Source organism: Phaseolus vulgaris, chromosome 1 (genome assembly GCF_051622355.1).
Source record: "Phaseolus vulgaris cultivar YP4 chromosome 1, ASM5162235v1, whole genome shotgun sequence".
NCBI classification, from domain to species: Eukaryota; Viridiplantae; Streptophyta; class Magnoliopsida; order Fabales; family Fabaceae; genus Phaseolus; species Phaseolus vulgaris.
In genome coordinates, this window is record NC_143498.1 from 54,703,922 (window position 1) to 54,726,685 (window position 22,764).

At 32.7% G+C, this 22,764-nt stretch overlaps 4 protein-coding genes across 11 annotated transcripts; 3 read left to right on the forward strand and 1 right to left on the reverse strand.

Moving 5' to 3' along the window:
* The first annotated feature begins 1,101 nt into the window (after positions 1-1,101).
* SSP5 (SCP1-like small phosphatase 5) lies at positions 1,102-5,658 on the forward strand. 8 transcript variants are annotated; one of them, XM_068618363.2, is made up of 9 exons: positions 1,339-1,533; positions 2,137-2,174; positions 2,254-2,415; positions 2,679-2,815; positions 3,125-3,221; positions 3,340-3,501; positions 3,598-3,837; positions 4,488-4,825; positions 5,197-5,658. In XM_068618363.2, the coding sequence occupies exons 3-9, from the start codon at positions 2,259-2,261 to the stop codon at positions 5,410-5,412; spliced, it is 1,347 nt and encodes a 448-aa protein (XP_068474464.2). In that variant the 5' UTR covers positions 1,339-1,533; positions 2,137-2,174; positions 2,254-2,258; the 3' UTR covers positions 5,413-5,658. The 8 variants fall into 8 exon arrangements, with proteins under 8 accessions (XP_068474466.2, XP_068474464.2, XP_068474463.2 ...); XM_068618365.2 differs by lacking the exon at positions 2,137-2,174 and having other exon boundaries at positions 1,102-1,533; XM_068618362.2 differs by having other exon boundaries at positions 1,362-1,533; positions 2,137-2,415.
* A 2,017-nt stretch (positions 5,659-7,675) lies between these two features.
* Positions 7,676-11,934, forward strand: ASY1 (DNA-binding HORMA family protein). The gene is made up of 18 exons (XM_068618367.2): positions 7,676-7,768; positions 8,002-8,128; positions 8,225-8,294; positions 8,398-8,439; positions 8,680-8,808; positions 8,891-9,001; positions 9,093-9,135; positions 9,217-9,258; positions 9,365-9,489; positions 9,628-9,640; positions 9,732-9,808; positions 9,908-10,009; positions 10,436-10,586; positions 10,734-10,813; positions 10,899-10,956; positions 11,146-11,300; positions 11,388-11,525; positions 11,637-11,934. Exons 1-18 carry the CDS (start codon positions 7,750-7,752, stop codon positions 11,688-11,690), a joined length of 1,536 nt encoding a protein of 511 aa, XP_068474468.2. The 5' UTR covers positions 7,676-7,749; the 3' UTR covers positions 11,691-11,934.
* A 706-nt stretch (positions 11,935-12,640) lies between these two features.
* LOC137815251 (REF/SRPP-like protein At1g67360) lies at positions 12,641-14,777 on the forward strand. Its single transcript, XM_068618366.2, has 4 exons — positions 12,641-12,944; positions 13,043-13,087; positions 13,215-13,451; positions 14,077-14,777. The coding sequence occupies exons 2-4, from the start codon at positions 13,073-13,075 to the stop codon at positions 14,533-14,535; spliced, it is 711 nt and encodes a 236-aa protein (XP_068474467.1). The 5' UTR covers positions 12,641-12,944; positions 13,043-13,072; the 3' UTR covers positions 14,536-14,777.
* A 2,318-nt stretch (positions 14,778-17,095) lies between these two features.
* On the reverse strand, positions 17,096-18,794 carry LOC137815253 (F-box protein At1g67340). Its single transcript, XM_068618368.2, has 3 exons — positions 18,488-18,794; positions 18,220-18,382; positions 17,096-18,111 (listed from the first exon to the last, which is right to left on the reverse strand). The coding sequence occupies exons 1-3, from the start codon at positions 18,649-18,651 to the stop codon at positions 17,371-17,373; spliced, it is 1,068 nt and encodes a 355-aa protein (XP_068474469.1). The 5' UTR covers positions 18,652-18,794; the 3' UTR covers positions 17,096-17,370.
* Positions 18,795-22,764: the final 3,970 nt, after the last annotated feature.

Sequence of the window (22,764 nt, forward strand, 5' to 3'; positions counted from 1 at the left end):
ACTAGTAAAAATGTCATTTTTTAAATAAATTATTTTTCCCTCAAACTTATATTAATATCTATGTCTTTGTGGACTTAATATCAATATCATCCTTAGGCATCAACACTACAGATTAAATATATTTAAATATTTAATAATATCAAAACTAAAATTAGACAGTGTGTAAGTATTTTTTAAGCAATAAACAAATCATGTAATAGAAGTTTAAATTAAAAAAAAAAAATTATTACTTAAAAATGAAGAAAATCCACTAAGGTGAATAAAAATTTATCTTATAAAAAAAATTAACCAAATTAAGCATGAAAAGACGAGTAAATATGAAAAAAAATGTGACTAGATAAAACCTAATTACTTCAAATAACAAGTTAAAAACTCCACAATCTAGTAACAAAAACTTGTTTATCAAACACTATTAATATCATGAAATAAACTTCTTAACTAATAACAAAGTAAAAAATGATATTAAATTATGTATAAGCAATATCAAAGTTAAGATGTGACTCAAACAATTTAAACATTTCACCACTATTTTCATCAAAGTAATTATACTAATTTAAATCATAAATTCAGATTAAATACAAGATGTAGTATGACCTAACTTAATTATCTAAGAATATATAAATTTAAACCATACAAATTCAATTTATTCAGATTTTTTTAAAATTGAAATTGAAAGAAGACTCACTCTTTAGTTGAGAAAGAAAGAATACAATTTGGAAAAATATAATTAAATAATACATTTGACAAATAATAAGAAAAATACAATCAGTTATTTTATTATATAATAAATTATATAAATTGTTTTTTATACAACATAAACATTTTATTTAATACATGATGAATTATATTAAATTTATTATGTTCATCTCTGCACACTTTTTTTAATGCTAAGTTGTTAAAACTTAGAAAACTTCAATTTTCTATAAACTCTTCCAAGGGAATGGAGGGAAAAAATAGATCTGAAATTTTGATGAAATTTGGAATCAGTTTTGAAAATTTTCACAATATGAATGAATTGAGGTATCTGTGAGCAATTTTAGGAAATTTAAACACATGAAGAAAGTAAATTAAGAGAGGTTCATACTATGAAAGTTTGAATCTGGTTTTGAAATTCAAAATAGCACTAGTCATGCTGTTACTCCCACGGTGAGAGCAAGAGCGTGAATCTCACCTTCTCAAATTCCTAAAAAGATATTTTGATGAGGAGACACGTGTCAGTGCATAAGAGCGCGTAGCCACCACTCGATCAATCTGAGAAGTGACGCGTGGGAATAAAGAATCGTTTGAAATATCGGTGGAGAGGAATAAATAATTTTAATTACCTTATTTAATTATTTTCATTCTGCATTATTATTTATCAACACATCCCTTTGTTCTGAAAAAAATAATTTTTCATCCTTCATTGTTTTCCCTCTCACTTTCTCATTGGAGGGAAAACATCCAAAAGAAATTTTCGGACAGGGAAGGATATAGCTTCTCCTTCAACCGCTGAACAAATCTAGGGTTTTAGCCATTTTCTTGAGCTCATTTTCTGTGAGTCAATCTTTTCTCTTCTTTTTGTTCTTTGATTTGTTTCTTCCTGTTAAAGGAAAAATTCATTGCTAATGCATGCAGTGCTTAATGTGAGAGTTCATAGCTTTTGATCACGGTATCAGGTTTATATGGTTTTAGCTCGGGCTTATTGTGTGATAGAACATGCCTGTTGCTATAGCTGCTATGTTTTAGGGTCTCTTGTGTTTTTAGGGTTTTGTGCGATTTCAATGAGAAGGTTCGGATTTATCTGTCCCTTGTTCAGTTCGATGCTCGGAATTTGAATACTGACATGGCAACTTATATGCTGGGTAGTGGACTTGATAATTTAATGGAGGATGTGGAGTTCTGTGGACATCAATAAAGAATAACTGATTCATTAAACATTTAGCTAGTGTGATTTTGTATCAATAGAAAATAGGTTTGGTTGATTTGGAAAGGAATTTGAGTGTGATCATGTTTTTTTTTTTCTGCTTTTAATTCTGTCTGATATCAATGATATGGATTATAGTCCTATGGTATAGTTAGGAATATGAATTTTGAAATTTGAGCTATTATGAAGATTCATCTTTGTTTAGTGTTGAATTTTGGATCTGGAAATGGCAGGGATAATTGAATTTCGGTTCTGAATGCACTGTACCAGGGTAGTCTTTCTGGACCTGTTTTTGCTGCTTTGATTACTCTCACAAAAATTAATTAGCTCACCACCTATTCTTCTTGAAGTGGACATGCAAGCTAAGAAAAAAACCTCTAGGCGAAATGCCAGTCAAGAGCGTGGCAGTCGTAAGGTTTCAAGAGCACAGAGGAAGGTATCTGAGAATGGACGATCTGCTGAAAAGAAAGTGTCAGACCTGATTACATCATCTGCTAGAAAGAATAAATCTTGTAAGCACTAGTGATGGTCATACAGATCTGTTCAGTTTTTTAAGATAATATATATCAATTGTTTTTCTTATGTCTAATTCATCTTCTAAATTGTTTGCTATGATTTCTGCAACTTATGACTCTTAACCTTGTTGCTTTTATAAAAAATGAGATTTCCAGTATAAATATATCATGTTATGTCCAATAGAATGTGTATTTCAGCGTTAAAAAACTGTGAAATTAACTAATTTAACTTATCATCTTCTTTCTTGGTGTAACTTCAGTTAGCACTCTTGAGAATAAAGCTATTGAGTCCATCCCCCCAACACATTTGAATTATGGATGCGAGTTTGTGGACAGTGGGACTTCCAATCTTTGTTTGGAAAATGATGCAGTTGACGGTGTTTCTCTGGATTTTATGGTATTTTAACTATACTGTCTTCTACTTGTCCGGGTCTGGCTGTTTTACTTTATGTGTGTATTTGGGTGTGCATGGTACTACATAAGTGTCTCAATGCCCGAAAGCTGATTTTAATCTCTTAGACTTCAACTGCCTAATGACTCAACTTCATTTGCAATGTATCTCGAATGTTTAATATAAATGCTTTCTGAAAATTGAAGTGATGATTTGAAGGGATTTGGTTTTAGGGTTCTCGTATACACCTGGATATTGCCTGATTATTATTGTTTTTTTTTTCGTTTTTCTAAATGTTTTGAAATAATGCTTCAGGGTTGTAACAATCAAGCTGCCCTTCTTGAGTCTGGAACTATATTTTCTCCTGGGTTTCACTTATCCAAAAATCCTGGAGGAAAAGTTGTTGACAGAGGTAGATGGCATTGTATCATTTTAATTATTATTGGCTTTGAATTTCTTTTTCTATTTTCCATGATATTTTCCTACATTTTAAAATTAATTTTTAATCCTTTTCTTTTGTTTCGATCTAGTTGATTTTATCAAAATTTTTCAGAATGAAGAACACAAGAGAATTTCTCCATGCCAAGAAATAAAGTTACCCCAGGAAGATACAGTAGATGGTCCTGGCAGTCAAGACTTTGACACTGCAATGGAGGTAGACATGAACAATTCATCCAACTACTCTAATTCAGGTAGCTGTGGCAATCAGATGCATGCTTTAGGCACAGAAAATGTGAATGGTTGCAATTCTGATTTTAATGGAAATGGTCTTTCCATGGATGTTTCAGCCATATATCTTGCCATGAAAAACTCGAAGCTAGAATGTGTTGACGAGCATGGTCAGGACCCCATGTCTTCTGAAATATGCACAGAGGAGGATGAGTTCGAGGATTTTGATGATTTTGACCCATACTTATTCATAAAGACCTTACCGGACTTGTCCACCGTGGTTCCAACTTTTAGACGATTGTTGTTACCTAAGCAGACACGTAGTTGCCCTTCTACTACTCTTGTTCTGGATTTGGATGGTAAGAAAAAACATATATGTACATTTTTACGGGGCATACCTAACTGATGAAGTGTGCATCATTTTTTGGGTTTAGATATTATGGATGGTTTGTTGGTTGCAACATAACTGATCCCAGTGTTCCATTCATTTCTGTTTTGATGTCTTTTTCTTATCCTTTTTTTGGGGTTGTCATTAATTTGTTGTTAGGCAATTATTTTTGGTTTTATCTTTCTTATTTTACTATCGTCCATTTTTCATGTTGTTTTGTTACTCAGATGCTTTAATTTAATGTCAACATCAGCAAGTATAGTTTCATTGGACCTATATTAAAGTGGTTATGTGGGGGTGAATCATCCACCTTGGTGCAATCTTAAGGTTGCTGCTTAGTGATTTTTATTTTATTGTGGATTCTTGCTTTTGGCTGACCGTGCTTCCCTCAGTTAAAGCGGTCTTCTGTCCTGAAATTATCATACTGTGTGATAACCTTGCTGGAGTCTGTAGGTTGAAACATGTTTGTTAGAGTGGAAATTCGAAAAGTGATTTTATTCCATGTACCAAGCTTCTATTGTTTATAGTTCTTTAAATATATAATTCTCATTTTCCTTTTCTGTTAGGCAAAGATAACTAGTTGTCAAACCTCATTTTATACTGTATTTTTTTACTCTGCAGAAACTTTGGTGCATTCTACCCTGGAACCTTGTGAGGATGTGGACTTCACTTTTCCGGTTAATTTCAATTGTGAGGAGCACATTGTCTATGTACGCTGCCGCCCTCATCTCAAAGATTTCCTTGAGAGAGTTTCTGGTCTTTTCGAGATTATTATATTTACAGCCAGTCAAAGTATTTATGCTGAGCAACTTCTAAACGTTCTTGATCCAAAGCGGAAGATATTTCGTCACCGTGTATACCGTGAGTCCTGTGTTTATGTGGAGGGGAATTATCTCAAAGATTTAACAGTGCTGGGTCGTGATTTGGCACACGTTATGATAATTGACAATTCCCCTCAGGTATGGTTATACGTTCTATTGTCTAAGATCAAATTGCTCTCATATGATTAACATTTGCAATGTGCTAGTTGCATACGGAAGCCCTTCGAATAATTTTTAGCTGGTTGATGTGAAATCATGCTCAAACATCTCAACAGACGTGTTATTATCCCACTTAAAAGACTGGAATCTTTACTGGGATTGCATCAGGATGACCAATCCCTCATTTAAAATACTATATATCTGTTAACATGGCATAAAATTTGGTAATGATTTGTAATATAAATGTTTACCCATTCATTTATAGGAAAAAGGTAATGAACATAGTTGTTGAAAATACCATGTTAAATGTTACTTACCACTTTCTCTGCTGTTAATTTGTTTCCACCTAGGCATTTGGATTCCAGGTGGATAATGGAATACCGATTGAGAGTTGGTTTGAAGATCGTTCAGATCGAGAATTGCTTTCGTTACTTCCGTTTTTGGAGAGCTTGGTTGGTGTTGATGATGTCCGGCCACTAATTGCAAAGAAATTCAACCTGCGGGAGAAAATTGCTGCAGCTGTGCATCCTCTAAATACAAATAGAAGAGATTTCTTATCAGAATGAATTGTGGGTTATAGAATATCGAGGAAATGTTATAGCATTCTTGCACTATGATTTAACTTTAGCATTTTCTTTGTTGTGGAAATTGTAATGATATGCAAACACTGAACCAGCTAAAAGGAAGGGGGATGATGAGAGTGTAAGCATGTGTCGAGAATTAGAAATCGATTATAAAAGATAACTTGTGCGGGTGGATACATGGTTGGTTACTGTCCTGTTAATAAAAGTTCCCCAATTATTTTTATTTAACATATATTTTTATTTGTGTCTTTACTTAATGTATGTTCAGATCACTCTTTCAGCTAATGGACCTTGCGCAATTCCCTTGCATCTAGAAAGTGTAACAGTTCAGCACAAATTGTGCATCCATAACTGTTTATGCTACGTTAGTTATAAGGACTTACATTCTATTCCCACTCCAATGAAATGTTTGTTTATGCAAAATATGTTTGTTTTGCAATAGAATCACAGATATAATGCTAAAAACTATAGCTTTTGTTCTGATGCATGTAGAGGGAGGAATAACGGAGAGATGTTAACAAATTTATTAATTAGATAAATTTGTCTCGTGATATTCTATTAGTTTCTATTTTATTTCATGTAAATCACTTGTCTATTTTAGGTTTTTCATTTAGTTCTTGTTTATCCTCTTCACATTCTTGTGTCCGGACCGATTCTGGATTTTTGACTTACACCCAATAACACTGAAAGTCTTTTTGGATATTAATATTTGTAAGTTTAATTAAACCATAAGGAAATTTGAAACTTCGAATATGAAAATATATTTTTAACCTTTTTTTATCATCCCAATCAAGTAGTTTATGAGTAGTTTATGGATTATGTAATTCGAAAACTAATTATAAATTTAAAAAATGACTTTCAAATTACATAATCCGAAATATAGGGACATTTTTGAAAATTTAAAAATATATGGAGGTAAGAGAAGAAGGTATGGAGGTACATGAAGAAACAGTCTTTTTAAGGCTTAACAAAACAAACGAAGCCCACAATTTCTCCTTTTTTTGGCGCCAACTCGCTCATAGAACTTGCGTGACACAACGATCAAATTCATTAGCGTTTTTCAAAATAACAGAATCTGAAAAAAAAAACTTTAACGACAGTGAGTGCCACATTCCTTACCCTATAAATATCACTCCTTAGCTTTCATCCCTTCCCGCCACATTCTACATTCAATTTTTTTTAAGTGAACAAACTCTTCTCTCAGTTTTTTTCTCTGGAATTCAGATACCATGGTGAGACGAAAAGCCACTTCGAATCTTGTTTTCCTTTCTCTTCTTCATCTTCTTCCTCTCGCCGAGTTGGTTTCTTATTTTTTTTCATTCGTTCTTTCAGGTCGTTGCACAGAAAGTCAAGGAAGCTGAAATCACCGAGCAGGATTCACTTCTTCTCGTACTTAATTACGCGTTTTAATATAATATTTCTTATAGTGATCCCACGCTTTTACTTTTTTCGTTCTAGTTTTTTCATTGTTGTTCCAATGCTTACATATCCTTTCGTGTTGATAGTTTATTGTATTGATGCATTTTCGATTTCTTCAGTACATGTAGTTTGCAATTTTATGTAACAGTAATGTTTCTTTTGTTAATTCTGCACCTGAGAGGATTTCATTTTCACCATAGATTTTGCCTCCGAAGTTTTTTGGTTAGGTAAAAATATTCCGGATCCTCTTGACCGAAATTTACTCTATAGCTTCGTTTGATATCAATAGGAATAAACGAGATCTGAAACTGGATGTTAGTAAACTTTACCACCTAATTTAATTAAGTCAAATGGAGAAATTGTAGATCCACGTGTTACTTCAATTTGATATGCTTTAGTAAATGAATGCAGAGTCTGGATCATCTTATTTTCATTATCTAATTTGAAATTTCATTTGCAAGACGAGGAATCTGCTTCGAATTGCCATATTCAATATCAGTTATATCAGAGGACTATTTCCTGAGAAGTATTTCAATGATAAGTCCGTTCCTGCTTTAGGTAAAATTTGTTTAACGCTGCAGTCTTTTTCCTACATTTTTCCACAGAATTTTCTGATGTTTTTACCAAGTGAGTTTCATCTAAATCTACTCGTGAAATAACAGAGATGAAGATAAAAAAACTGATGCCACTGGATGCCGAGTCTCGCAGACTAATTGATTGGATGGAGAAAGGCACGATTGAACTATTGTCTAACTGAACTTCTAGTAGAAGATTTTGTGTTGCTTGCAATGCGTGTTTCATTTGTTCTATCCTATTTCTTTTGCAGGTGTGTACGATGCCTTACAGAAGAAATATCTGAAGACGCTTCTGTTCTGTGTGTGCGAAGCAGTGGACGGACCAATGATTGAGGAATATGCATGTAAGGCTTTAAGTCTTTACGACATCTGATTGCAGTTTTGGTTAGTGGATATGATTGAATTCGGAATTGTAGTTAAACGAATACCGCATAACTTTCTATTTTAACGAAAGAGAGAATGACACCTAATTGTTACTTTAAGGATGAGTGCTATGATCAAATCGAAAAATGCGGATTCTAAATTAATTTATCTCGAGATTTTGTGGAGGATTCATCAATATTGTTTTACCGCGCAGTTTCCTTCTGCTATTCCGATTCTGACAACCAAGAGGTTTCAATGAACATCAACCGCACTGGAAACAAAAAGAACCGGGGGGGCTTCAAGTGTAACTCGACTGCAGAAATTACTCCCCAACAGATGAGGTTGATCGTAAAAGAAAATATAATTAGATTTGCGCCGATCTTATCAACTTCACTCACAATCAAACTAATGTAATTTGTATTCGATATAACCTCTAGGAGTTCTGCGTGTAAAATGATCCGTACTCTAGTTCAGTTGATGAGAACTCTGGAGAAAATGCCAGAAGAGGTAAGTGAATAAATTCAAAATGCTTTGCTTAATAATTTCGCATTAATATATCTTCAAGCTCAAGCGTTTATTGCAAAATCTGACTTCTTTATTCTTTCCCCAGCGTACCATTCTGATGAAGCTCCTCTACTACGATGATGTGACGGTATGTTTTTTAACGTGAATAACAAATCTCAGTTCCTTTTATCTCTTTTATGAATTTCTGCATCGACCAGACTCGAGTTGCATTTTGGCCAGGTAGTTGTTTAATTGAGAATGGTTGAAGACGTTGGTCATATATATGCAACTGTGAACATTTTTATACTCTGTTATGCCAAAACCAAGGGCTGACTTATTTATATACAGGGTCGGGGTGGTTTCAATATAACCGTTTTTTTTCCTGCAGCCTGCAGATTATGAGCCTCCTTTCTTCCGGGGCTGCACAGGTGAAGAAGCTTACCATCCATGGGAGAAAAATCCTTTGAAAATGGAGGTTGGGAATGTAAACAGCAAGCACTTCGTATTAGCTCTGAAGGTAATTGAAGGATATCATGTTTCCAGATAACGTTTTAAATCTACAAATGTTTTTGCCCATTATTTCCTCTTCAATTTTATAGGTGAAGAGTGTACTCGACCCTTGTGAGGATGATAACGAGGGAATCCCGGACGATATGAGCAATGGCGATGATTCAATGCAACAGAATGAGTATTATGATACTGACAGTGAGGTAAGTGGGTTGGTGCTTGATGTGGCCGAAAATGTCTGACATGCGATTGAGACAATCGGCTAATTTAAATTTGAGATTTTAAAACTTTCAGGTTGATCTCACTCAAGGGAATCGATATGTAGTTGCTCCAATAGGTAACTAGTACCATTTTTATTATTGCTGCACAACTCCATTTTTTCCGTTGTTTTCTTTTAATATGTATACAATGAAAACAGATAAACAGCAACAACAGGAAGACAATAGCATGATTGATGAAGGTAAATTTTATCATTATGCTTTCTTATTCTTTTTCTAGTTCTTTAAAACTGTTATTTCAGTTACTGGTCTGTAACTCTGAATATTAATGATCTATATTGTGTTCAGACAATACACAGGATCCGGTGGAAGATGAGCAACAACAGGTCCGGGTCAAGGAGTGGATCAACTGTTGTCACCGTGACACAATTGAACTTACTGATGTTCTATCGAATTTTCCAGACATCTCCGTGGTACCTATTTCCCCCCCTGAATATTATAACACTGTTATGTTTTGGTTAGCCATTATTATATCATGATCTAACTACTTATTTTAGTTTATTTTCTCATCTTTGTCAAAAATAATATCGATTGAATTGTTTTACTTTCAGGTTCTAACTGAAGGTATGAACGTTAATCATGCTCGAGCTGTTCTGCAGATTTTATCACTTGCAAACTTTATTTATCTTTTCCTTGATTTTGATTGGTTCTTTAGAGATCATGGATAAGCTTGTTGAGGAAGGTGTGCTGTCGAAGATAGGGAAGGAATCCTACGCCATTAACAAGGACAAGGTTGATTTTTCCTCAAATTGACCTTTACCCTTACCCATTTTCCTTGTTCTAACACTCCATTCCCTTCTCAACCCCTTTCTGATGAAATTGCAATGTCAGAACCTTGAATATGAGTTCACCATTGTGAAAGAAGAAATCGACGGTCAACTTCCTAAAGTCTTTGACAGAGCTTTGCAACTTGAAGATCGCTTATACATGAAAGTGAGTTTTATTTTTCCTTATTTTTTTCGTGTTTCCTTTGAGGATCTTTAGCTCTCTGCTGACTTGTAATCTGTACAACGTTTGTTCACAATGAATGCTCTATAGCTCAGGTACAGAAGTGATGTTTCTTGGGGCTTAGTAAAGTACACTCGTAATACCGAATTGAAATGAATTGAGCAAGATGCTGCTAGTATTTAGTGGCATAAAAAACACTAAAGAAGTTACTTACTGTGAATTGTCTGTTTCTTTCAAAACATCAGGCATCATCTGAAGCGTGGAAGGATGTAGTTTGTTGTCTAATCTGTACACTACACGAAATATTATCACGGACCTCTTAATTTGTTGACTCATCACAGTAGTTGCTTAGTTAAAGGGCATGGTATCTTTACGTTATAATATATCCTAACTTATGAGTGAATATCACAGGCTCTCTATCATGCTCTTCCGATGACGCACGTGTCAATGGGTAAGCTTCAAATTTTGCTTGAGGGGGAAGTAAACCAGACAGCAGCTCGAAAGATAATTGATAAAATGGTGCGGGATGGGTTTGTTGAACCCAAAGGCAACAAAAGATTAGGTATCAAATTAAGTGCTTATTTGTTTCTGCATGTTATACGCGAGGATTTGATGTGATCTAGGCGCATTCTTACTGTGGAACCAAACACATTAGAGAATAAACATTCTGTTTTTTTGCGGGTTTCTTTTCGTGGCTGCTGTGCCTCAGGGAAACGTGTTATCCATTCTGAGTTGACTGAAAGGAAATTCATTGAAGTCCAGAAAGCTCTAAGTGCTACGGAGGCTATGGTAACAACTACCGAGTATTTGTGGTTTATATCACCTTTTTTTCAAAATACATGTTTACAAATTTCACGTTTTGTAAATTTCACAGGATGTTGATCACTGTGAACCAAATAGCAAGTCCAAATTAACTGGTTTTCGTTTAAATGGTAATGGATTAAGGCCGTTAATGTTTTGCATTCCAACTCCTAGCTACTCGATATTGGAACTTTAGCATCTGTTTAAATATAAATTAAAAAAGTTTGTGAGAAGTGGAAATATAGGGTTCTTCTATTATAGCTTTCTTTCTAAAAAGACTCTGGTCAACTTAAACCATCTTGTTGTTTCTTGTTGATCAGGAAACAACCATGACGTGTCTACATGTGGGGTTCTTCACTCCATTGGATCAGATTTAACACGAATGAAAGTGACATCAGAGACGAACTACACTGACTCCGGGAATGGACAGAACCCAACAAAAGCCAAAGAGCCCGGAAACACCCCCATAAGCAGGGTTGGTTATATTGATTTAATTTCCAGTTTCTTTATAGTCGAATATTGTATATATACAACTTATGTAAGCTATTTTGAAATTGTACAGCCTGTTATTTCAAGAGAGAGTTTCGCGGTAGGCAAAGAGAATGACAGAACAAACGGAATTGCAAATCAAGGAGACGAAGGTGATACAATTATATGCAGCAAGTCTTCCCAAGAGAAACGGTCAAGGAAAACTAGCGCGGTATGTTGAGGCTTTATACCTTGCAGAGATATTATATTTTCTTTCTTTGATGTATACATGTCAGTAGTCTGAAAGTAATTTTCTTCTTTTTGCTAATTTTACTCTTTGTAGGTGAAGGAGCCTATCCATCAAAATATCAAGCGACAGAAATCCGAGGTCCTGTGAACCTGAAACTATAACCCCTCAGTATTTGTGGATAACACAGTTACAAAACACAAACCTGTACACGCCTTCAGCACTATCATGTATGGCGTATAAAATAAATATTTGGTAGTAGCAGCTGCGCCAATGACTTCATAGAAATCCCTGTGGCCTGCTTTCCTAGCCCACTGTTTTTCATTGCTCACGTCAACTACTGCTAATAAACTAATCATATGTAAATTACCTTTTAATACAGATACTTAATTCATATTCTTATCTTCTTTGCATCACACATAGAAAAAAACATTTTTATATTTTTATATTTTTATCTCATTTTATTTATTTATTCACTTTAAAAATTGTTAAACGTCAGGTTAGTGATTACATTTCATGCTTTGGATTTTATTTTTAAAATCTAATATTGAGGAATTTCACATTTTTAACTTTACTTTTTCTTTTCTAGAAATTATACAGTAGAATTTTCATCATCGTGCCCAAGTTGTGAATTTTGAATTTTTCTCTTTCGTGTCCTTTTTAAATGAAAAACTCCGTAAATAACCTTGATGTGGTGTCTCTTTAGAAAAAACTTAAATGTAAGGGGGTGATACTCTGCTCTTTTAAATTTGATTTTTAATGTTTCAAAATTTATGTAAGAGATTTGTCATTAACGAATTCTAACATAAATATACTTAGTATTATGATTTGAAAAATATCCATATTAATCTTTCTATCCCAATATTATTAGAAATTTCTCTTGCATGACTTATAGATAGCCTGTATAAGAGCCTATTTTAGAGTATTTATTATCATAACGTTTAGGCAGATAAATTAATTTTTTAAAATTACAGTTTTTAACATTTAAAAGCAAAATCTACACCAAATTTAAAGGTGTGCAAAAGTATTTAAACCATATAAAACTGTGAATTTGCAAGTTAAGTTATTGTATGATTTGACTGGTTTGTGGTCTGTGTGTGAGTCGTGACATAAATGTAGATCCTGGTCGCTCCACTCCGAAGAAGGTTCTCAATTTGCAAGAAAGTGCCACGTGGCTTCTGGAAATAGCTAGTTTGTCCTAGAAAGATCCCAAGGAGTCGGTCCGAACGTAGACCCCACCCTTTGCTTGACGAACACAGATACGTGTGTTTTTTATTCTGTTTTGTCATGTGACGAGATTTAGATGCGCATAATATAAGGTGCTCTGCCATTACTCCTTTAAACCAATTGCCATCAAACAAAGTTCAAGCTTTTCTCTCCGACACCGTCATTTCTGTCCATCCTGTGAGCCTTAGAAGTTTTTTAGTTATTGGTGTTTCATTTTTCTTCCTTCATATTTTTTCTCTAAACCATAACTGAACTCTCCACTCCTTAAATTTTAGTACCGACCCAGTTCTGACACAGACAACGCAATGGCCAAGACCGAGGTTGGTTGCCAAAATTTTATTTTTGGCTTATTTAGAATTCCTCTGAATTTCTTTTTTTTCCTTCCATGGAGTTGGAGATTTTAGATATTGAAGTGAAGTAATTTGAGATTCTACTTTTTTCCTGCAGTTGGAGGTAACGGTTGAGAGGAAGAACAAAGACCTAAAGCACTTGGGGTTTGTGAGGATTGCTGCTATTCAAACCTTTGTGTTTGTGTCAAATCTGTATGTGTACGCAAAGCAGAATTCTGGGCCTTTGAGATCTGCTGTTGGAACGGTGGAAAACACTGTAACCACCGTTCTTGGTCCTGTCTGCAACAAGTTCAAGGGCCTCCCTGATGATGTCCTGGTTTTTGTTGACAAAAAGGTAATTTTTTTCCTCCTTTGCCCCTTTCTCATTTCTACATCTATGTGTAAAGAGAAAAATCGTTGTTTTATTTGAATGGTTTTTATAACCTTTCTGGTTTCTCTTGTGGATCCGATGAAAAAGGTGATGGGAAAATTGGGTAATGGTTGTTGATGATTCATACTCAGCTTGTAATCATCAATTGGCTAGTTACTTTCGATCTTGAATAGCTATAAGGGAGTGGTTGCTGCTTCCAAATAAAAAGTATATTGTATTGGTGGGTATTTATTCCCTTACGAAGATATAAATGAAAAACGTTGGAAATCAATAAACTATTTTGGTTGGCCAAACTTTTGATATAATGATGGTTGAAAGGTTTAACTTCTCGTCAGGAGGACTTTCCTTGATTCATTGACATGCTATTTGAATTGAAGATTGACTTAACGATGCAGGAAAGGTTCAACTCTTCGTAAATTGCTGTTTTTCTTTAGGACAACTTATATGCAGTTTCTTAGGTGTTATTTCTAATGCTCTTCAAATAGAATTGAGATTTATCTGCTTTAATCTGAATCGTAAAACCTTGTACACTAGAAAATTCCATTTTAATGTTTGACGGGCATGTTAATTTACTGATCGATTTGGACAGGTGGATGAAGCTACACACAAGTTCGATGAGCATGCTCCTCCTGTTGCTAAGCACCTCGTGGATCAAGCCAAGGGTTTGATTCAGAAAGTGACAAACGAGGCAGGGAAAGTTGCTAGTGAAGCTCAATCTGGGGGGGCAAGAGCAGCTGTGCAATATGTGGCTACAGAGTCAAAGCATTTGGTGTTGATAAATTCAGTGAAGTTGTGGAATGGACTCAACCACTATCCACCATTCCATGCATTGGCAGAGATGGCAGTTCCCACTGCTGCTCACTGGTCAGAGAAGTACAACCATGTGATCAAGGCCATGACTCAAAAGGGTTACTGTTTCATTGGGTATCTACCGTTGATTCCCCTTGATGAGATTGCCAAGGCGTTCAAGCAGGGTCAGGGGAACTTGAAAGGAAATGATGCAACCTATGTTGAACAGAGCTCAGAATCATCATCTGATTCTGATTAAGTTGAGCTTTACATCTTCAAAACCTTTTCTTCAGAGTGACCTTGTTTTGTGGGTTGAAACATTCTAGGCCATGTGGTGGTAGTGACTAGCACTATTGGAGTTAGTAAGACTTGGTAAGACTGTATAACTAATCCATGTAGAAGATAGGGTTTATGTAAATGGTCCGAATAATGCTCATAAAGTGTGTTTCCTCCTTCTACATGCATATAAAATATTGCTTTAGTGTTTTTTTATTATAACAACTATTGGTTGTGCAAACCGGATAAGCACAAATGCAGGATCTATTGCTCCTATAGGCTTTTCAATTTGATTTATTTGTGAGAGTGGACCCGCAAAAATTGACATAATAGCTGAAAACTTGAGACAGTTTTTAGTTTTTTAGCATTACTTGTAGGACGTGCTAATTAACTCTTTAGCTCACAGGTTTGTTTCCTGATTTCTATCTCCATATGTATATATATGGGACTGTTTGTTTAAGTTTCTTTCTTCTGATCATTTTAAAGGAAAAAACACTCACTGTTGTTACCTGTTTGTTTTATAGCTTTACAAGATAAATCAGAAAACTATCTCTGAAAATTATTTTTGTTGCTGTCACAGTCTCGGCATCAAGTTTTGGTAATTGAATATTCTATCTCTATACACACACTGCTTCCTTTTTCTTGATTGTAACTCATCAATTGAAAGATCACCAATATGATGAGATATTTTCTTCTGCATTTCCTTGACTTGTACAAATAATTCCCCTTATAAACTTAGGTTACCTATAAAAATGAATGTTCGGGGTTAAATTAGGACTTCAAAATATTGGATCTAAAGCTTGTTGGATCAATTTTAATTAGTAAAAGATAGTAAACAAGACAAAAAGCACCATTTCGAATAAAAAAATAAGACATGAAATAGGATAAAGATGTTTCTATAAAGGAAAATGGTTGAAGAAAAAATTACGCTTCATGGACAAAAAAATGGCCACGTGTGGATCTAGTCTAGCATTTTATGTGGCTCTTATTGCCCTATATTAACACTTCCATTAGCTTATAGCATTAACTGGCTTTAGTTGAAATAACTGACAAATTAAAGACTTTGAGACTTTTTTTTGCACCAATTTCTTTCTTTGCCACTAATTTTCAAACTCCCTCTTTTAATTGTTCTATTATTATGAATATTCAAATCATTTATATCACATATTTTTTTAAATAAATAGTCTCATACACTAATTTTAAGATTTTAGAATATATAATTTTACACACTAGTACATTAGTTGAAAGAACTAATGTCATAGAAATATTATATTTAACTAAAAATAAAAATATTTTTAAGTTTAAAATTTAGTTGTGAATAATTTTATTTCACTCTACTTTATTTGGTTCCTACCTTCATCTCATCTCATACTAGTTTAATCATTATATTAGATATCCAAACATGGTCCTTTTTTTATAATGAAAAATAAAAAACAGAGATATATAAAAATTGTAATAATGGGCCTAATGGAACTGGGCTTGGACCACCCATCTGTTTAAATGGTAGTGAATATTAATAATGAGCGTGGCTGAAAGAATAAGTGGCGCTCCCACCATACACTCACTTTCCACCATCTCACTCTCACACAACAATATTTAATTCTCATAACTTCACTCTTTTTCTCTAATGCGCATCCAACACTGTACGTGAAAAGACACATAAGCCCCCCCTCAACCCTCATCACCAAAGATCCCTTTTCTCTTTCACCACAAAAATACACCCACTAATTAATATTCACTGAAAATAATAGGTTCTTTCTTTTTCATAAAAAAAAAGTATAATTAAATATTAATTCAAAAATATTAATTAAAATCGAATCGAAAACCAAGATAAAAACAGATTTTATATGTAGAAAAAGTGATTGTGTGATTATTAATATTCCAACACTCTTCCTTTCCAGTTAACACTTTCCAAGACATTCTTTTGTGTATGCAATAATAGAAGAATATCTCTGTAATCTTTCCTAAAGAAGATTGATGGGTCTTTTAAGCAGCAAGTCAGAAATAATTATCCACCAAGGAATCGGTGCCATCAAGTGTTTCCCACATTTTATTTCTCACTTGTCATAATCACTTTCATCAATCGTCCAAATCGAAGCACTTCTTCAAACTTTTTTCCTACCCTTTTCACCTCTTTACCACTGTCATTCCTCTTATCTTCATTCTGTAATCTTTTTTTACCTTTCTTCTTCCTTCTCTACAATTTTCAAAACCTTTCTAACCTTTCATTCTTTTATTATTTCAAAATCAAGATACCATTTAGATTTAATTGTTTTAGTATCTTCAATATAATTTCACATAGTTCAAAAATCATAACATTATAAAATCATCATTTCATATGATTTATAGAGTCAAAGTTAAAGTTTATATATTTCACACATTCATAATTCCATGTTTCAGGAGTCAAAATTAACCATAGGTTATATACTTCATACTTTTTCAATCTTCTAAAGATACTAACGATCCTAATAATACTATCTTTCAAACTTGAAAGAGCTTGAACACAAAATAATTATAATTTTATAAAAATCAATAAGAACTAATTTAACCCAAATAACAATAAAGATTCATATATCTTGATTTACCAATTATAAAAAAACAAAAAAGTATCTCCTTCATCTTGTTTTTCAGGAGGACTAATTAAGGTTGTAGGAGTAGTACTATACAACAGTAAAAAGTAAAAGGAACAGAGTTCGAAGCAAAACCCTGTGATCGAAGTTTTCACTTTGCATACCCAAAGGCAATAAATGAGATTTCTTTTTCTTCCCATTTTACTCCACTGAAAAAAAATTGATTTTTACCAATTTCAACCATTAATCTAACTATTTGCCATGATTTCGTCGTCACCGTCGCCATTCTCGCCGGCGGCGACATCTTCCCCGTCGTCATTGAGCCACCTCTCAACGGGGGCACATTCCGCCTTGTGCCGGAATTTCCAGTCAAGCGCCTGACACGCGCGTGAGCAATAATTCACTACACCGCACACCGAACACCTTCGAAACTCGTGTCTCCTCGTCTCGGGTCGCCCGCAACCCGAATGTGAACACAGTCTCATACCCGACCCAAGCGACCCGCTCCGAATAACAAACCACTCCGATAAAAACTTACTCGCCGGATGAGTCTCCGACGCCGGCACGTTGCAACCGTAATCACTCAACAAAGGACAACCCGACCCGGTTCCCAAACGGAGTCGCGGGTGCGGAACCGGGAGGTTCCACGTCACCCAGGGACGCTTATTACCCACGGTGGAGAGCACGGCGGCGAGTTCTCGCGCGTTGGCTTGCAACAAAAAACGTCGACCTTCTGCCACGTTCTGCTTAACGCCGTAACCGTCTTGCAAGCAATGACCAAGCTCACGCAGCGCGTCGACATGACCCAGAAAAGCCGCGCGTGCGCACAGCGCCACTCCGGCCCGAAGGTCCTTGTCGTTTTTCGTGCCACCGCTTCCGTTGAACTGTATAACGGCGAGAGAATACAACGCCGGCGCGTGAGAGTTCATCGCCGCCTTCGCCATCAGCGACGCGCCGCTCCCTCTGTTTTGCAGACAATAAAACCGAATCTGCACACAGAAAACATCCCAAGACCCAATCTTTCGTTCAACATTTCAAATAAAATCTTTTTTTTGAATAAAACTAAAAAAACAACGAGACTTCAAATGTTAACGAACCATGCCAAGGGTGTAACAGGCTTCAATGTTTCCGGCGTCGGCACAGTGTTTGAGGAAACGGTGAACAGAATCACACCAATTTTGAGGTTTGACCAAGAATGTTTTATGGGATGCTTTGGACAACACGAGAGAGTGAAGGCCCAGAGAGTTTAGTCTCTTGCACCTGTTGAGTTTCACCAAATCCATTGGAAACATAAACGTTTGAATCAGTTTTTTTCTTTTTTTCTTTCATTTTGTTTTGAAGAGATTGAGAAAGGTGGGTACATACGTTACTAAGACATTGATAAAATCGGAGGGTGAAGATGCTGTGGCACTGAGCTTGCAGAGGATAGAGAGAAGAAGATCGTCCGGCAAAGATTCGAAGAAGTCGGAGGTTTTCTCCGGACATGTTTTTCGTCTTTTGGAAGTGAAGGGCATGTCTGAAGAAGACATGGTTGAAAATGGCAGAAGCAGAACAGAGATAAGAAAGAGGTGTGTTTGGTGGCATAATATGTGAAAGTTAAATCTATTTATGTGAGTGGGTGTGGTGTGGTGAAGGGTAAAGCAAAGTGGGAAGTTAAGTTACAAATCAGAATGAATCAGAATCTCATATTAACTCCAAACTTAATTACCAAACACTCCTCATCTTCCGGTTTATATGGTCAAACCGCGTTGACTCAGAATCCCTTTGCATATTGCAGCGTTTCAGTGAATACGTTAAGTCCCACATCGGAATGATTTTCATCTCAAACGCCAAAACATTATCTTTATAACTGACGTGGATTCGAAGGTTAAACCAAAAATTTGGTTAATGCTATAACTATTCCTAAAATAGTAATAACTCTACTTTCCCATTGAGAACATATAAAAAAAATTAAATATAATTTAAATTTATTATAAAAAAATTATTATGATTAAAAAATAAGAAATAACTTTTTTGAATTAACTATGAAAGATATTTTTTATTAAAAAAATTTGAAACATATTAGTGTAAATAAGTTTTTATTTATTTTTGTGTTTGTGTCTGGTTACATATTTTAATATCAAAACAATTTAATGATAAAGGGCTCACAAAATGTAACTGTAAAATGCAGTTTAATTGTCTCAAAAACTGAACCAAAATTATGTTGTTTAATTTAATTGACTAAATTGTTGTTTCAAAAAGTAATTTATTAATTTAAAAGTATTAAAACTAAAATCAAATTTAAAACATATAAAACTAAAAACACGTGTTTTGTATGAAAATATATATAAATGTTAGGCAAGTGGAGAGAATAAATAAGTATACGTTGTAAAATTGTAATAAAATGAAATACATATAATCATAACTCTTTTTCTTTTTATTTTGTATTGAAAATCTTTCTACCTGATTGCAACTTTAAAAAAAATAAACTTTAAAGTATTTTTTTCTCCTTTAATAAGTTTTTTCAATTAATATTAATTGAGAATGTATTTAAATGGTAAATAATCATTTTTTTTTTAAATTATCCATTGCCTTTTCAATTCGGATATATTTCCTATAATAGTCAATTCGTCTCAAAGTTAAAAGTGGGATTCATTGTTAATTCAGTTGAAATAAATATTCAATACATTCATAGCTTAAAAGAAATTTAAATTATCTTTCAATTAAATAAAATAAATTTATTACCTTTCATAATAATTACTTCAAAAAAATGTATTTAGCGTGGTTTTCATCTACGTAAATACATTTATATTTTATTGAAATAATAAATAAATTGTATCTTATGATATTTAAATACTACCTTATTTGAATCAAACTAATATAATAATATTCATGAAAAAAAAATTTAATCATTAGTAAGACACTTCATTTAAGAAATTAGGTTAAACTTTTATTACGTGTACTAAAGAATGGATTTACGTAGTAATTTTTTTCTAAAACATAATTTATAATGCCTAATCAAAACTTACCTTATTTAGCTCAGTCAAAAATGGTTGAATACTAAAATAATGAAGGGTTTTTACATTAATTGATACATAAAAATTACTATATATTTTTTAATTATTATAAGATCCACTTAAAGAAATGTTTTTAATATTTATTTTCTCTAGTGAGATAACAGAATTACACCCTTTACAAATAAATAATTATTTTACATTTATAATAGAAAGTAAATATACAATTAATGCATCTATGTCTGATTGTAATTTTTTATTTTCAAAATGTTAAAAAACGTAGAAAGATCATTTATAATTTCAGATGTAATTTTAAGCAGTGAAACAATATTAGGAGTACATACGTACTCTCTCTCCTCTTTATACTAAAAATATATATTATGTTATATTATTTATCGTGTTAAAATTAAAACAACTACTCTTAGTTTATTGTTTTAAATAGTGCACAACGAAATTATTTTCTTTCCTCTAAAAACAAACCAAAACTAATGCAATGAAATATAAAATAATTTAAATTGCTTTAAAAGAATTGAGAAAACACAAATAAAGTGAGTTTATATGCTTTATGTTTGAACGAGTTAAAGTAACAGAAAAAAAATTTAAACCAAATATTATATAAAGCATATATAGGGATATAGTTTGGTTCCACTTAATATTGTTGCCTTTTCTTTGGATTTAATGAGGTTGAAATGAAGCTATATTAATTAAATTATAGCTTGTTATTTTCAAAATAATGGACCATTCCATTTATTATTATAGAGTAAGTGACACGATAATTTTTTTTAAAAATATCATTTAACTTAATATGGTGTCGTTTCATTTCATTTCGCCAATGTTATCCCAACAAACCATAAACATCCGTACCATGGTGTTGTGTTATCAGTGTTTGTGGGAAGGAAGAAAAACATGTCCCATGATGAACAAAATCATAGACTCCAAAAAATTACTATAATTTAAATTGTTTTTTATGGATTTTTTCTTATTTTTTATCTAATCTTGATTATACTTATCGGATGTACGAGATGAGGTAATTGTAAAGGTACTTCGACGTCTTAGATGTAAGTGGTATAGTTCAGGATTCATAGTAACATTATCTTTTCACCATGTGGTATTTTCTTATTATTATTGATATAGTGAGTCTTATCCTTTCAGAATGACTTACACAGGTTCAATGAGCGTATAATTACACTTTATAACTCCTAATCAGGAGTAATGTTTTTAATCTGAAACGTTATGTAGACATTCCTTTTTACCGAGAGACCAGTAATCTATGTGGATAACTGACCATCTATCTCTGGAGATTTTGTTGCTGAAAGACATTGACTTCAGTGAATTAACTTATCTATTAACCTATGACCAAATATTTGACTCCCGTTGACCTTTAGTATAACATAAAGTAAATCCATAATTTTTTTCTTCTATATTCTAAATCTATTCCTTTTAAAAAGTATTATTATAATTGCTCTCTTATAAGTGGGCTTATAACTGAATAAATTTTCCCTTTTCCACTTAATTATATATTATTAAATGGTTAATTTTAAAATATCACTAACTTTTTTCGTAATATTATAATATCTAGTGTTGCTATGATAGTTAACGTTAATGTAATATAATTTAATATAAATTAAAAAATATCGTCTAACAAAAATATACATATTGTAAACAATTATTAAATATATTTTAGGATAAAAAATTTAAAATAACAGTTATTAATTCGAGTGATAGTACAGTATTTAATGCTGTTATAGTATTTGATTTTTACTCTCATCATCTTAATTAGCATTTGACTTATATTTTGTGTAATCACATAGTTTTTAATATTAACATATACCAGCACTATATATAGGTATGATGTTTAAACAATAATTTATTTTTATTTAATATATTCTATATATAAAGTTACAGATTACAAATTATATATTTAATAATTATATTCATGGATATTAAATAAAACAATTTATTTATGGATGAAATATAATATGACGTGTTTTGTTAATATATATTTTATCCGTTGCAAAACTCTTGATTTTTTAATTTTATTTCTAAACTATTGAGGTTTTGTAGGTTTCAAATTTTATTAATTATTTATATATATATTTATATATATATATATATATATATATATATATATATATATATATATATATATATATATATATATACCCCTACTTAAATGCCGTAACTTGTGTGATATTTTCTTCTGTCATCAATAATCATAGTTTTTTTTTTATAAATAATTAATTGTATCTTTAAAAGAATTTTACGTATAAGTTTTATATGGAAGTTGAAATGTATATTAAAAATGTAAAAATTAAATAAAAACTACATAATATTGTAGTGATATGTGCCCACTCTCCCACCACGATGATTTTTTTTTTCATTTTTAATGAACACATTTAATGTGATAATTTCAATGTAAAAAACATAATATTAATAATTTATTTTATAAATATTACATGACTTTTTAATTAAAAATAAAAATATTCATACATATATATATATATATATATATATATTAAAAAAAACTTAAGTTCCAAACATATGCTAAATGTATTTATTTGTGGTAAATATTCGAAAAATTTAACTTCTAAACATAATATTATTATATTTATTATAAATTAAAAACATACCCGGGAAATATTTATTTTC

Coding starts and splice junctions, on each gene's coding strand:
- SSP5 (XM_068618358.2), top strand. CDS start 2,259: ATGCAAGCTAAGAAAAAAACCTCTAGGCGAAATGCCAGTCAAGAGCGT. Junction 2,416..2,678: donor TGCTAGAAAGAATAAATCTT/GTAAGCACTAGT, acceptor GTGTAACTTCAG/TTAGCACTCTTGAGAATAAA. Junction 4,826..5,196: donor TAATTGACAATTCCCCTCAG/GTATGGTTATAC, acceptor GTTTCCACCTAG/GCATTTGGATTCCAGGTGGA.
- LOC137815253 (XM_068618368.2), bottom strand. CDS start 18,651: ATGTCTTCTTCAGACATGCCCTTCACTTCCAAAAGACGAAAAACATGT. Junction 18,383..18,487: donor TTTATCAATGTCTTAGTAAC/GTATGTACCCAC, acceptor GAAACTCAACAG/GTGCAAGAGACTAAACTCTC. Junction 18,112..18,219: donor CCTGTTACACCCTTGGCATG/GTTCGTTAACAT, acceptor TTCTGTGTGCAG/ATTCGGTTTTATTGTCTGCA.
- LOC137815251 (XM_068618366.2), top strand. Junction 13,452..14,076: donor TGGTTTTTGTTGACAAAAAG/GTAATTTTTTTC, acceptor CGATTTGGACAG/GTGGATGAAGCTACACACAA.
- ASY1 (XM_068618367.2), top strand. Junction 10,587..10,733: donor CAAAGGCAACAAAAGATTAG/GTATCAAATTAA, acceptor GCTGTGCCTCAG/GGAAACGTGTTATCCATTCT. Junction 10,957..11,145: donor AACTGGTTTTCGTTTAAATG/GTAATGGATTAA, acceptor CTTGTTGATCAG/GAAACAACCATGACGTGTCT.